The sequence below is a fragment of the Meles meles genome, chromosome 7 (genome assembly GCF_922984935.1).
Source record: "Meles meles chromosome 7, mMelMel3.1 paternal haplotype, whole genome shotgun sequence".
Lineage (NCBI taxonomy): Eukaryota > Metazoa > Chordata > Mammalia > Carnivora > Mustelidae > Meles > Meles meles.
Genome location: NC_060072.1, coordinates 14319942 through 14333636, shown reverse-complemented (window position 1 = coordinate 14333636; position 13695 = coordinate 14319942). Strand labels below are relative to the sequence as shown.

General features: G+C 45.4%; 2 protein-coding genes across 6 annotated transcripts in view; one reads left to right on the top strand and one right to left on the bottom strand.

Annotated features, from left to right (window-relative positions):
- Positions 1-13695, bottom strand: part of SYN3 (synapsin III) — a 462269-nt gene that overhangs the window by 107920 nt on the left and 340654 nt on the right. The window lies entirely within an intron of this gene.
- Positions 1-13695, top strand: part of LOC123946194 — a 34881-nt gene that overhangs the window by 12917 nt on the left and 8269 nt on the right. For 2 of the 4 annotated variants that reach the window (XM_046011480.1, XM_046011479.1), the window contains 5 exons: positions 5510-5625; positions 6155-6291; positions 11714-11837; positions 12499-12699; positions 13182-13475. In XM_046011480.1, coding sequence (XP_045867436.1) covers positions 5510-5625; positions 6155-6291; positions 11714-11837; positions 12499-12699; positions 13182-13475 — 872 coding nt within the window. The remainder of the gene's footprint in view (positions 1-5509; positions 5626-6154; positions 6292-11713; positions 11838-12498; positions 12700-13181; positions 13476-13695) is intronic. The other 2 variants (XM_046011483.1, XM_046011482.1) reach the window with 2 other exon arrangements.

The window sequence follows — 13695 nt, the reverse complement described above, 5'->3', positions numbered from 1 at the left end:
CTCAGGTCGTGATCTTAGGGTCCGGGGATCAAGTCCCACATCCGGCTCTCTACTCGGCAGGGAGCCTGCTTTCCCTCTCTCTCTGCCTGCTTGTGATCTCTCTCTCTCTCTCTCTGTCAAACAAATAAATAAAATCTTTAAAAAATACATTTAAGTTAAAATGGATCAAATTTAAGGAATAATTAATAATTCTATGAATTACAATTATGGATATTTCATGAATATGGTAAAAATTGTACAGTTTGAGACTGATGATTGAAGTCTGGGGACACCAATTTTGTCCCCAGTCAGCACTCTGCCCTCAAGGGTGTAATGGGAAGCACACAGCATTGGTGCAATATATATGCACTTGAGACTTGACTTTGGGGGTATGACCTTCAGAAGGTTGATTAACTTCTCAAAGCTTTGGTTTCTTTAGCTATAAAATGAGAATGGGGCAACTGGGTGATGGGCACTAAGGAGCACACTTGATGGAATGAACACTGGGTGTTAAATGCAACTGATGAATCACTAAGGTCTACCTCTGAAACTGGTAGTACACTATGTGTTAATTAATTGATTTTAAACAAACAAGAAAAGAAAAAGAACAAAAGATGAGAAGGTATTACTTCATGGGGTTGCTGTAAGGATTAAGCGATATAATGCACATAGAGTAGAAACTGAATACAGAGCTTGCTGCACAGTAAATACCAAGGTGAACAATTACAGTTGTTGTTGTTAGAAAAGTACCCTTGGAATACTGAGGTATTAGTGGTTGCTTATTTGATGAGCTTGTGAATTTACATTCTTTCCTCACAGTGTGTGTTTTTTTTTTAAATCTTTTTTTTTTTTAATTGAAGTGTAGTTGACATACAATGTTATATTAGTTTCGGGTGTGTAACCAGATGATTCAACAATTCTGTATGTTACACAAGAGCTACCACAATAAGTGTAGTCACCACATAGCATTACTACAGTCTTATTGACAGTCCTGCCCATGCTGCACTTTTCAGCTCCATGACTTATTTACTTTATAACTACATGTCTGTAGCGCTTAGTCCCCTTCACCTATTTCACATTCTCACAGTGAGTTTGGATGAGGATTGAAGTGAAACCAAGAGACCTTGGGTGTGGGGGAAGAGTTGGAAGTAAGGAAACAAGTGTGTCCTGACCATATACTGTCAGTGAGTGCCTCATTGTTACTAATTCTTCCCTCTCTCTGTATCCCACTTCTTGCCAGGTGCCTTGGAGTTTCCTCCAAGGAGGAATATACATCCCTGCTCTTAATTTCGGATATGGCCACGTGACTTGCTTTGGCCAACAGAACACTAGCAGTCAGGAGGCAAACAGTGGGGTAGCATGTGCTTGGGCAAGGCCCTCCTGTCCCTCTGCACTTGCCCTGCTGAGGATTGCCTGGCCAGCTCGCTAGTCCATGCAGAGCCAAGCCCTGCAAGGCCCAGTCTGCATCAGCTAATTTCCTCACAATGGCTGTTTCTCCAGCCACTGAGCTTTGGGGTGCCCTTTAATGCAGGATAATTGTGTTGATAGTTGTCGATGACTCCTACTATGCACCTGCTCAGGCGCTTTTACTTAGCTGTTGAATTTGGTCCTCAAACATCCCTGTTTACTAAGACTTGGAGAAACCCAAGGAAATGGACTTGGAGAAAGCCCTCCCAGTCCATGGTCATGCAGGGGAAAGAACAGAGCTTGGAGGTGACCAAGAGTCCCAGAACATGATCTTTCCACTACATCATGGAAGAATGGGGTGGTGGGAGGCAGAACATCATGGGACTGGTTTAACAGCTGGGCCTAAGGCTGGTCCTGTCTATAGTCATCCCTGAGACCACATTGGCCAACATCATAAATCTAGGACTATGACATCACAGGATGACTCATACAGGAGGGGGCAGGACAGGGAAGCCCTGGTAAAGGGCTGAGTGGTTATGAAACCTCAGTCTAAATAGGGACAGGGTGGTAACATTAGTAGACAGGGCTGGGTCACAGAATCGGGTGGTTTGGGTCAAATGATGACTGAAATTTATTTTGGAAAATATTTTCCCAAGTGTCTCACTGAGCCTTGTGGGAATGAGAAATTGATGGGGAAAGCCAAGAGGGAAAGCTGACAAGGTTGAGAAAGCATGACCAGCAGGGGTTCATTTCATAAAATTCAGGGCATCAGATATTCTTGGGGTAAACTCTTGCTCTTCCTTTAGAACACTTCTTCCATTCCCCTGCCATGAGATCTGTCCCTGTCATAAGCAGACTCAATCCCAAATCCCTCTGTTAATCCTTCAGTGATTAAGTAACAGCCAACATTTACTGAGTGAGTACTAAGTGCCCGACACTGTTCTTAGCACTTTACACCTTTGTTTACCCTCCCAATCTCTGCCACAACCCTAACAGGAATAGGAGATATTCCTATTAACCCATTTTACAAATTTTTACAAAAAAAAAAAAGGAGTAGGCACAGGGCAGTAAAGTGAAAAACCCAAGCTCATACAGCTATTAAGAAACTGAGATTTGAACACTAGAGAGTATGGTCGAATTACTCTACTGGTGTTTACTGCACAGTGATGTAATGATCCCATTCTATTATTAAATGAAATAATGCACATTAGGCACTTAGCTCATTGCCTAACATTAGGTAGAGTGCCCCAAATATTATTAACAATACCAAGTCCTACTATATTGGTATGAATTTATTTATTAACTTCTAACAGCTGCTTCCACGATTCTCTTTAGGGAGGGAAGATTTTGTGGGGAAAATAGTTTGGTGAGTGGTTGGGATGGAAGGTAAACTTCCCGAAGGGCCTGGCATAAGCTAGAGCCAAGGCCTCATGGATGTCAGGGAATACCCTGCACAGGAAAATGAGATTTTGGAGATTTGGTGAACTGGGAGGGTGTTGAGGATGAAGATGAGAGGACAGGGAAGACTCTGTGTCATGAGAGGAGACCCCTTCCCTGGACCTGATTATGGTCACCAGTGCACTTACTAAATACACCATTCCTAGTGGGAGAGATTGTTGTTTGTGGGGGGAATGGGAGAAGCAGCTGTACTTGATGTTATGGTTGATATGCTATGGGATGATGGCCTGGGGATACCAGTGCCCCAAAGACTGTGTGTACTGGAGAGAATGAGCCCAACAGGGATAAGCAAAAATCCAAGGGAGGCCAAGGAATTTCCCTTAGATCCTGAAGGATCAGGAGATCTCCATCTGACATCTGGGTAAGGTTGTTATTACCAATGCCATTATTAACATTCCTTTCTCTACAGAATGCATGCTTCTGGAAGGCACTGCTCATTCATCTTGGCTTCCCAGGGCCAGCTCAGTGTTTGGAACTGAGCAGGCCTTTGACACATGGTTCTTGAGTGAATGAATGAAAAGACTTTGAACTAAGGTCAACAAGGCCTGTTCAGATGTATGCCAACTCAGCCATTCTGTGTGTGTGTGTGTGTGTGTGTGTGTGTGTGTGTTTGTGTGTTTAAGTAGATCTATGCCTAATGTAGGGCTTGAACTCAGGACCCCAAGATCAAGAGCCACATATTCCACTGGCTGGGCTAGCCACCTGCCCCATCAACTCAGCCATTCTTAACATCTCTTCACAAAGAGGTGCTCTGAATATCGTAGTTTGTTCATATCTGCAATCATGGACCTGCTTGCCATGTATCTGATCTGCTCCATGCTTTCCTAATTGCTACTGATGCCACACCCAACTGTATCTCTGGATTCATTCCTTGGACTTGAATTTGAGTACAGTGTTTTATAGGCCTTGTGGCTGCCATTTCCTCCTCCTACTGTGGGTTGACATTAGAACAGTGGTTCTCACCTAGAGCCAATTTTCCCCATCAGCAGACATTTAGTAATATCCAGATATATTTTTAGTGGTCACAACTAGAGAGATTGATATTGACATTTAATGGGTAGAGGCTAGGGATATTTCTAAACATTCTACAATGTCCCCTGTCTTGGTCAGCTGGAGCTGCTATAACAAAATAACATGGATTGGGTGGTTTAAGTGACAGACAATTATTTCTCACAGTTATGCAGTCTGGAAGTCCAAGATCAAGGTGTTGGCAGATTCAGTTCCTGGTGAGAGCCTTCCCTGGTTTGTAGATAGCTACCTTCTTTCTGTGTACTCATGTGGTCTTTTCCAGGCATGTGAATGTGAACAGAAAGAGAAATCTCTCTTTTCCTCCTCTTATAAAGGGCACTAACCCCATCTCGAAGGTCCTAGCCTCCTCACCTAACTAAACCTAATTATCTCATAAAGCCCAAATGCCATGTCCAAATACCATCACATTGGAGGTTAGGGTTTCAACATAAGAATTTTGAGGAGACATAAATGTTGAGTCCATAACACCCTCACAACCAGGAGTTACTTAGTCTATAATATTAATGGTGCTGAGGTTGAGAGACCCTGCATTAGAGTGTTAGGGTTAAGAGTCTACACCTATTGGAATGTAGAAGAACTGGTTTGGGTCCAACCTCTGCCAGTTACTTGAAGACAGAGATGAAAATAGTATCTACCTTGAGGATCAAGAGGATCAAATTGGGTCTGACCAAGAGCTAGCTCCTGCTCTCTTCTTCCTGAAGTTCCCACCCCAACACACACATTTAAAGTAGCAATGACAGCCAGATTTCTCCATGGCCCAGGGACAGACCTCAAGTGGGTTGAGGTGGGTTCCGGTGCCTCCAAGTCCATGTGTTACTAATTCAGAGGCCAAGACTGGAGAAGCTAGTTCTTTGTCCCAGAAACCATGATGTGCTTCTGTCCTTCTGTGCATCCAGGTCTAGGGAGTGAGCACCTTTGCTGGAAGTAAATAATTGTTTATCTTTCATTGTCTTATACCCTAGGGAGTTAGTTTTGGGGCATAACGTAATTGTGAATGTAAACAGATACATGCAACCAGGCAAATGAGATTTATATAAAAATTTGGTTTTACTAAAGGAAACCCTTTTTTGGTTGAGGGTGGGGGGACAGACAGCTCTTTCTAAGAGCAGTAGCTCAGTCTCAGAATTTATGCTATAAGGATGTACTGCACACTGACAGTCTGTCAGAGCAGGAAGTGATGTCAGAGACCATCTCGTCAAACCCCCTCACTTTATATTTGAGGAACTGAGACCCGAAAGAGGACAGAAATTTCCTCAGGATCACATTCTAGTTAGCGACAAAGAAGTCACAACAGAGGGCTCCTCACACCCTGTCGAGGCAGATGCTACCCACCGCGCCACTTCTTGCTGGGAGCCCATCTCTGATTAGATGTCAAGGAAGAAATGATTTCCTCTTAAGTTTGAAGCTCAAGCTCCATGTTAATCAAGAATTTGATTTTCAGAATCATCTCCTGCAATGGGGCTTTATTTGAATTTCTCTTTTCTTCTCTTGGCCTGGAGGCGGCATTGAGGCAATTCCCTCTGTGGGTGCCTCACTCCATACGTAAACACATGTCTACCATATATACACAGGCGCACGCATTTGTCATTCCTTCCCAGAATGACTTAATGATTTCCACGTAACCAATATGTTGCAGCTGTTGGCTTCCTTCAGGCTGAAGCACTCAGAAAATCATCAGTTATCAAGTTGCCTTCCTGCCACTGCTTTTTCCCAGCCCTGTACATTTTCTCCCTCTTTCCTTTAAAAAACAAGGTAAGAAAAAAAAAAGAAGGTAAGAAAACAAGTTGAGACAAAAATACTGGGACCCTACTTCGAACCAAATCCTGGCCCGCTGTCTGCAGGTACTGGGCTGACACTATGTTTTAGTGGGAGGTCTCCCAGTAGGAGACAATTTTAGTTCGCTCCTCCGTGGCAGACAACTTCCCATCAGGAGATGCAGGGGGGAAAGACTGGGGGTCAGGAGGCAGGAAGCGTGTTTTGGAGAAGACAGTGTATCAAGTGGATGTGGTCAGGAAGCCTAGGGTGCATTTTCTTACTCTGCCATTTGACAGCTTTGTGACCTTGAGAAAATTGCTCAACGTCCCTGAGGCTCACTTTCTTTAATCTGCAAATACCACCTGAAGATTAGAGTGAGTGTCCAGGAAACGCATCTGTTTCCACCTGCCAGCTTCTTTTCCCACCCTTGTTCTCTAGCCCATGGAATGTAAGAGAGAGGTAGTTTCTGTGAACAAGTAACACTGACCTTTATTACCTGCCTGGCTTCACCCATGACTTCTTCCAGAAACTGTTTACCTGGACAGAGGCAGATGACCTTCTTGGTTTTAATGCCAGCTCCTGGGAACCATGTGTGGGACTACAGTGCCCAGATGTCCTCTGTTGGCCCCATGTGTTAGAGAAGAGACTGGTCATAGCCAATAGGTAAGTCCCTTAGGAGCAGTCTTGACGGGCCAGATTGCTTAAAGCTGTCTGTTTCATATCCTTCACGCACCTTATCATTCTACTCCCCTTCATCCTGATTATTTTTGTCTGGACTCTACTCCTAGCCTCAACTCCATCCTGCTCATTCTGCTACCTTTTCACCTTCTCGAAGCCTGGGTCCAGTCTTACCTGATTTTAAAAATTAATCTGTCCTTGGCGATCTCCTCAAGCGACCCCCGATCAAGTTCCTTGACTCCATATTCAATGCCTCCTGTGGTCTGGCCCCAGCCTTATCTTCCCCTGATCCCCTTGATGTCCTTTCTTCATATGCCATCCAAACAGGACAACTTGCCTCATGACTTCCTGTCTTTGAAGTTTTGCCTTGCCGTGTCACTCTTGGAATGGCCTCTCTCTCTCCCAGTCGAAGGTCAATATCCAGCTTAAAGCCTGCACTCCCAAGATGCCAGGCCTGGCCCTCTCCTACCTCTTCAGCTTTTTGCTTCTCTGTGCTGGAGTTGGGGTCCATGCCTTAGAATGTCTCAGTGCCTGTCCCTTATCTCTTGGTGTTTACCACTTTCCACTTCATATTGTAGTTAAGTTGTATATAAGTTGTTCTTTAGGCAGAATCATAAGGGCAAATTCCCATGGGAGGAAGACATGATATAGGGAAGTCCAGAGAGGAGGGAAAATAAAGTCCGCCTTCTCCACCTTCAGGGTCTATGGGAGGAGGACAGGGAGAGAGAGAAAAGCGAGGGAGGGGCTGGTGAGAAGCTAGGTGCCTGCATCTCCTGAGTTAAAGTGCCATTTCTGAGGACCTCTCTGGGTTGAGGAGAAATCTGATGATGAAGGTAAGGGGGAGAGGGGACTTCTGCCTGATTCTCATTTGGACTTCCTGGGAAGAGACCTCCTCACAGGCATCCTCCCTGCCTCCGCCTCCCTGTGCTCTATCAGCCTCAGCCTGAGAGAGCCTGATTCTGCACTTTGGAGACACCTTCTGTTCTCCTGTGACATGGAAAGGAAGCAGAGGCCTCCAAGTGCCTGAGGGGGAGTTGGAAGTTAGTGGAGAGGTGGCTGGGGCTCTTGTTAAGGAAGGTTGTTGCCACCAGGCCCAAGTGACCCTTCTGCCAGGGGCCACTCACATTCAGTTAGAGACTGGTCTGACCCAGGCAGACCTCAGTGAGGTTGGCAGTGCCAGTGAGAGAGGCAAGCATGAATACATGACAATGTAGGATGGGTTGTAAGACTGTTTCTCAGTTCCTGCTAGATACCTGTTTTTAATTCTTTCTTTAGGGTCTCAGGAACAAACAAACAAAATCCACCCAACCAGAACACAAACGATTTTGTATTAGAAATCCATGTGCTCTACAGCACCAGCCAATAAATAACATCACACAATAGACTAATAGTAATATTAAATATAGAGTAAACTGCATATTCAATAATAGATCGGCCCTATATTTGGGGAGAGTTTCTAACAACTCTCTCATAGGACATCTCATTTTTAAGTTCATTACTAAATTTTAGAGTCCACTAACAGTCATCTCGGATCCCAGGCAACATGATTCAATGTGGAATTAGGAAGGAAGTGTCACAGAGTCCTCAGCATTTAGCCCCATGTCTGCGGAGCACGAGGGAGGGTGGGGGAACCAAGGACATGTGCAAAGGTGAGATAATTAACTTCCCAAGCAGGGGCTATGAGAGGCAGCAGAAGGGAGCATTGAGCTGGACCTTGAAGAATGAGCTGTTGTCTATCTGAGAAAGAAGGTAGGGGTGGGCATTCCACGTATAGGGAGCAGCATGTGCAAAGAGATGGAAGCATGAGGAAGAATAGTGGATTTAGTGGAAACACTTGGTGATATCTGGGAGGACAGATTCAACTTTAATGACAGTTATTTTATAACGAGTTCTCATAGATTACTTGTTTTACATTAACCCATTCTATTCTGATGATGACCCTATGAGGTAGATACCATCATTCCCACTCAATAGATGAGGAAGCCGGGGCACACGGGGGTAATAACACTCAAGGTCATGTAGCTAGGAAGTGATTGAATCAGGAATCAAAGCTAAGTAGCATGTTGCACTAAGGTAACCATCTCTCCATCTCATTTAATCCTTCCCAGAGTGATGCCCTGAGGTGTAGATACTGACAGTACAGAGGCACAGAGATGTTTGCTAACATGCCCAAGACCACACCCCTGGGAAGTGGAGGAAAAGAGATTTCAACTCAGGCAGAATCTGGAGCCCACTCATAACCTTGCACCTGTTGGCCTCCAGGCCACTGACCGAACTATTGAAGTTGCCGGCTTATAGCTAGCTGATTCCCCCTTGAAAGGTTGGGTTACATGAGGGCAGGGGCCATGCATAATTGCTTGCCATTGTATCCCTAGCATCTGGCATGCTGTCCAGCACACGACTGCCCCATCTGTAGAGTATTTGCATTTTAAACCAGTAAGAGGCAGCACCATGAACTCCTTAGAGCCCAAACTCCAAAGCCAACCTCTCCGGGCTCACATCCCAGCTCAGCCACTTCTAGCGGTGTAATCTTAGGCCAGTTTCTTCACTCTCTGTACCTGTGTCTTTATTACGAAAATGGTGATAATAATAGCACTAACTTTGTCAGGCTGTTGTACTGAGTCAGCGCACAGAAAGCATCTAGGTGAAACTCTCATGTGTAATGCATTCTTCATAAGTTTTTGCTAGCATTCTTGGTGCCACCCAGTTGTCCCGTGTCTGTTTTAGGGAACAGGGAGACATCATCATATAACTCAAATGACAGATCTGTAGTTCTCTCCAGCAAGGTTGGGGCTAAAGAATATGGAAGAAATACAGCAGTCTTGGGTGTTTGTGATGACAGCTGACAAAGATGGTATCTGACCCAACACTGCCTTCAGAATGCTTATCCCTGGGCCCTGGATGCCCCTTCGCCATATATTGCATGCATCTCTCTTACTGTGCCATGTTTTAGGGAAATGATGCCGGTTTTAAATTTTATCTCTGCCAGTGAGCAGTGGTGTCACTTCAGGTAAATTTCCCAATCTCAGCTGTGTCTGCAATGAAGTGGGGATTATGTAACAAAACCTACCCCAAGGGGTGCAAATTCAGGGGAGTGACATAAGTATCTGACACGGCGCCGGCATTGAGCAGACCCTCAACACACGTTTGCCACCCCTTCCTTCCTTCCAGCCCATTGTTTGCCTCTTCCTCATTGCTGAAATCTCCCACAATGCCTTGCATAGAATAAGTGCTTCACACAATGCTTGATGAGTGCATGAAGGAAAGGTGGTTAAAAGCCCTGAGATGACATTGAGGACATTAAAACAAGCTGTGGGGGAGGAGGGAGGAACAAGGGAGAATGAGTGGGGGGCCAGGAGGGGACCTTTCCATTTTATGGTAAACACAGTAAAATTTACTTTTAAAAGTTAAGGCAGAGGCTTACTGGGGAGATGAGGGCAGCCAAGGTGGCTCCCAGAGTCTGGGGGGGAACTGGAAGGAGGTGGATGAGAAGCTGTCTTCCTGTGCTAACAGCCAGTCCCAGCCTTCCCTGGACGGGTGGGCCAGGAGCTGCCAGTGCCTGGGAAGCAAGTGTGGGTGACCCGGGCTGCAGATGGAGATAGTGTGTATGAGAGGGAGAGGGTACAGCTGAAGGCTGGGTCTTGGGTCACTACAGCAAGGTACAGGCTGATCCAACCCTGAGGCCAGAGGCAGGGCAGCTGACATGCCTTCTCAAATTACAAAAATACACATATTTCATGCTTGTCAAGGTCTTTGTAATTTGTGCAGCCTATAGGATGACAATGGAGTTACCCTTCTGATCCATGAGGCATCATGATCCATAGATGCCATTACCCCATGTGACTGATGGGGAGTTTCAGGGTGTCAATGGGATTTCTGATGAACCTGCAGTAGGTTGCATACAAAGATGAGGGTTCAATTAGCTTCCTCTGTGGTTAAAAAGGGCGCATTGACCTGGTTCTTGAAGGATGAGCCATTGTCCATCTGAAGGAGAAGGCAGGGAAGGAATAGGGAATAGAATAGGCATAGGGAATAGAATTTGCAAACGGATGGGAGTGTGAGGAAGCATGGTGGACTTAGTGATAGTAATAGTAACTATCCCTAACATATTTTGACAACATACATGTGCTAGTGATAGTAATAGTAACTACCCCTAACATATTTTGACAACATACATGTGCTAGGCACTGTTTAGAAGCTTCACATTCAGTTAAATCGATTCTCACAATAGCACGGTCTGGTAGATGCCCTTGGATCTCCATTTTACTGATGAGGAAAGGGAAGCATGGAGAGGTAAGTGATTTCCTTAAGGTCCCAGTGGTAACAAGTGGTGAGTTTCTAGGCCTGGAACTTACTCAAGATAGGCAAGCAGGGTGATCAAGGTGTGAAGGGATAGGTGATAAGGGATGAAACATATGGCTAAAGAGGTGTAGTGGGCCAGATGAAAAGGAAGCCAAAGGTATTTGGATTCTATCCTGTTGGCAATGGGGGGCCATGAATAGACTAAGCAGGCAATTGTTAGAAAAATCAGTGTGGCACAGGGCAGAGGGTGAACTGGAGAGAATGAGGTCATTAGGGATACTGGGGAGATAGCCAGACCCTTTGTTCTTACATGTGGGCTAGCCTGCTCCTTCATCTGGATATCCATTGCCCACTCTGAAGCTCAAGTCCATACACCATCAAGACATGGGTTATTTCATGAGCTCTCCGGGGAGACAAGGGTTCCATGTGGACCCTATGGTATAGCTGTGGCACTTTCTGCATCAATTCTCTGTGTCCAGTGACTGCATTTCAGCTATTTCTATATTCCTTGGATTTCCAGACATCCTTTACCTCTATATTCAGCACACTAGCTAGATTCCTTATTTCCCCAGGAGTATAGGCCTGTATTAGAGTCCTTGTGAAGATACTTCAGAAATTCTCACTGGAAAGCTCTTCCACCAAGTATAACTATAGACAAGTGTCTGCTCTAGACAGATATGCTGCTTTGCTTTGTTCCTCGTGTAAGCGTGGGCTGACCTGGACAGGCAACCATAGTGGCAAGTCAGGTGACAAGTGATGCCCACTAGTCCCAGTTCTGAAACTAGCTGTGTGACCTTGGGCAAATCATTGTACCTTTCTGTGCTGCACTCAAGAAAGAGGAGGTTCTACTAGACAATATAGACAATGTCTCTATTCTCCTCCAGCAAACAACATTTGTTGTTTCTAGAACTTTACTTTCAAGTGTCTGATTTCATTGATTCATATAACATGTTTTTGTAACTCCAGGCACTGTGCTAGGTGCTAGGAACACAGTGGTACAAGGCAGAGAGAGCCCTTGCTATCATTCTGGTTGATTGTTTACAGTGACTGATTCCATCTAACGTCCATGAGCTGAGCACTAATTACTTTCCCAATCTTTTGGTAGAAGTTGTGGCAGACACAGAGAAGATGAAGACATGGTGCGTGCTCTAAAGAAGCTTTTTGTCCAAAGCTACCTCTGTAAGGCGAGACCAGCCAGCTACATGTGGACACAGCTGACTTCTCAAAAGGTATTGTTTTTACCCTTCACCTGTAAGTACAATCAGATAAGTAGCCATGCCAGACCCTGTTTCTTTTGGGCATTCCTTCCAGGTCAGCCCATCTCTGATAAGGGCCCCAGGAGCATAGAGTTGTAAAATGAACATGGCTCAGCATGCCCACAAGATGGCGGCATTCTAGTATTTTCCCAAACAGCCAAGGTCATTGGGAAACTGTGCCCTCTGTTGGTGTGGAGGAGAGAGACCCCTTCATCTCCTACAAGGGCTGAGAGGAGGTTTCATCACCAGTGTTCAGTGAACATACTGATCTTCTGGAAAACCCTAGGGGAATGGGGAGCAATGGTGGCCGGACAAAGGAAAAGGGTACTAAATGTCACCTTATTCAATCCAACAAATCTTTCTGGATGCCTTCCCCGAGCTTCCCCATCCCCAAGTTTGTGTTTGATGATCTCTTCTGGGCTCCTCCACCAGAGCACCTACCATATTGAATTTCCATTGTTGATTTATTAGTCTTTCTCTTCGATCCAGCTAGGACCATGTTCATTTCCTCTCAGAACCCCTGATGCCTATGCAAAATCTGGCTCAAAATGAGCACAAAGCTCTTTGTTGAATGAATGAAGTTTATCCTAAGAAAGAACTTAAAATAGACTCTCGCTTTAACACCATCACCCAGGTGAGGGCATCTTGGGCCATTAATATCCTTGTCCTCAAAAATGGAAGTTGGAAAGATGGGAGATCAAGAGATGCAGTCCAAAATAGACTAATGTGTGTTGTTGGAGGAATGGCCAGGATCAACTTTACATCTACCTCTGCTCAAAAGAGATCAGCCTGTCCACCTAGCCAGAGAATCAAGGCCAAGAAGATGGAAAACTTGGTGAGTCTGGTGCCCATTGGAGAAAACTGTGGCCTTTAATCTGGGTTTTTACTTCACTTCCATCTCTAACCAGGGAGGGAGGCAAGAGTTTTAGCACTGAAATAGGGTCCATTAGCTGGAACAAGCGAGTTCAACCTGCTCCTTTGCCACCTTCCATTGAGGCCCCCTGTCCTGGCGTCTGGCACCTCCACCTCTGCTGCTGGAGCTCCAGTAAAGGGGAGAGCAGTCAGAGGCACTCTGAAGGGCCCAACCTCCTTGCATTCCTGCCTGGGCCAAAGTCAGCCTGGGGAACAAGTGGAGAGCCCCTCTTGGAGGAAGTGATTCAGAAACCGCGATGGCCTGGCGGCCCGCCGTGACTCACAGCACATCAATGGGGGAATTGTCTGTGGAGGCTGAGAATACCAAAGCTCTTTTCTTTCCTTCCTTTCTCTTTTTTTTTCTTTTCTTTTTTGCCCTCCCTTGGCGGCACTGCGGAACACCAGGCCTGCCCAGAAACATGTGTTTCTCATCATTGGCTCCAACAGCTGCCTTGGAGGACCGGGGAGCAAACAAGACCGAGAGGGTACAAGCCCCATGGGGCAGCTGTAGCAGTTAAAGGGGGCCCTTCTCTTTCCCTGCGCCTGAGTCCTATTTCACCTTCCTCATCAACACTGACATCCTCAAAGAGCATCTGGAATGGAGGAGAACAGAATTTTGGATCCGGGAGAAAACTTAGGAATATGTTTCTTCCAGTACCTTTGTCTACAGATGAGGAAGCTGATGCCCCAAGAAGGGAAGTAAGTGGCTTGCAAATACCCCATAGTCAAGTTATAGCTGACGTCTTGATGCAGTGACTGCATTTTCCTGTACCCCAAATCAGGAAATGTAGTTTACAAAGGATGAAATTTTTTTTTTTCATGAATAGCAAAAACTGAGAAGTTGCACTAAGTCTCATTATAAATCTATCAATTGTCCTTTTCCCCTTATCTACCAGTCTCAGGAAACTGGTCTGCACAA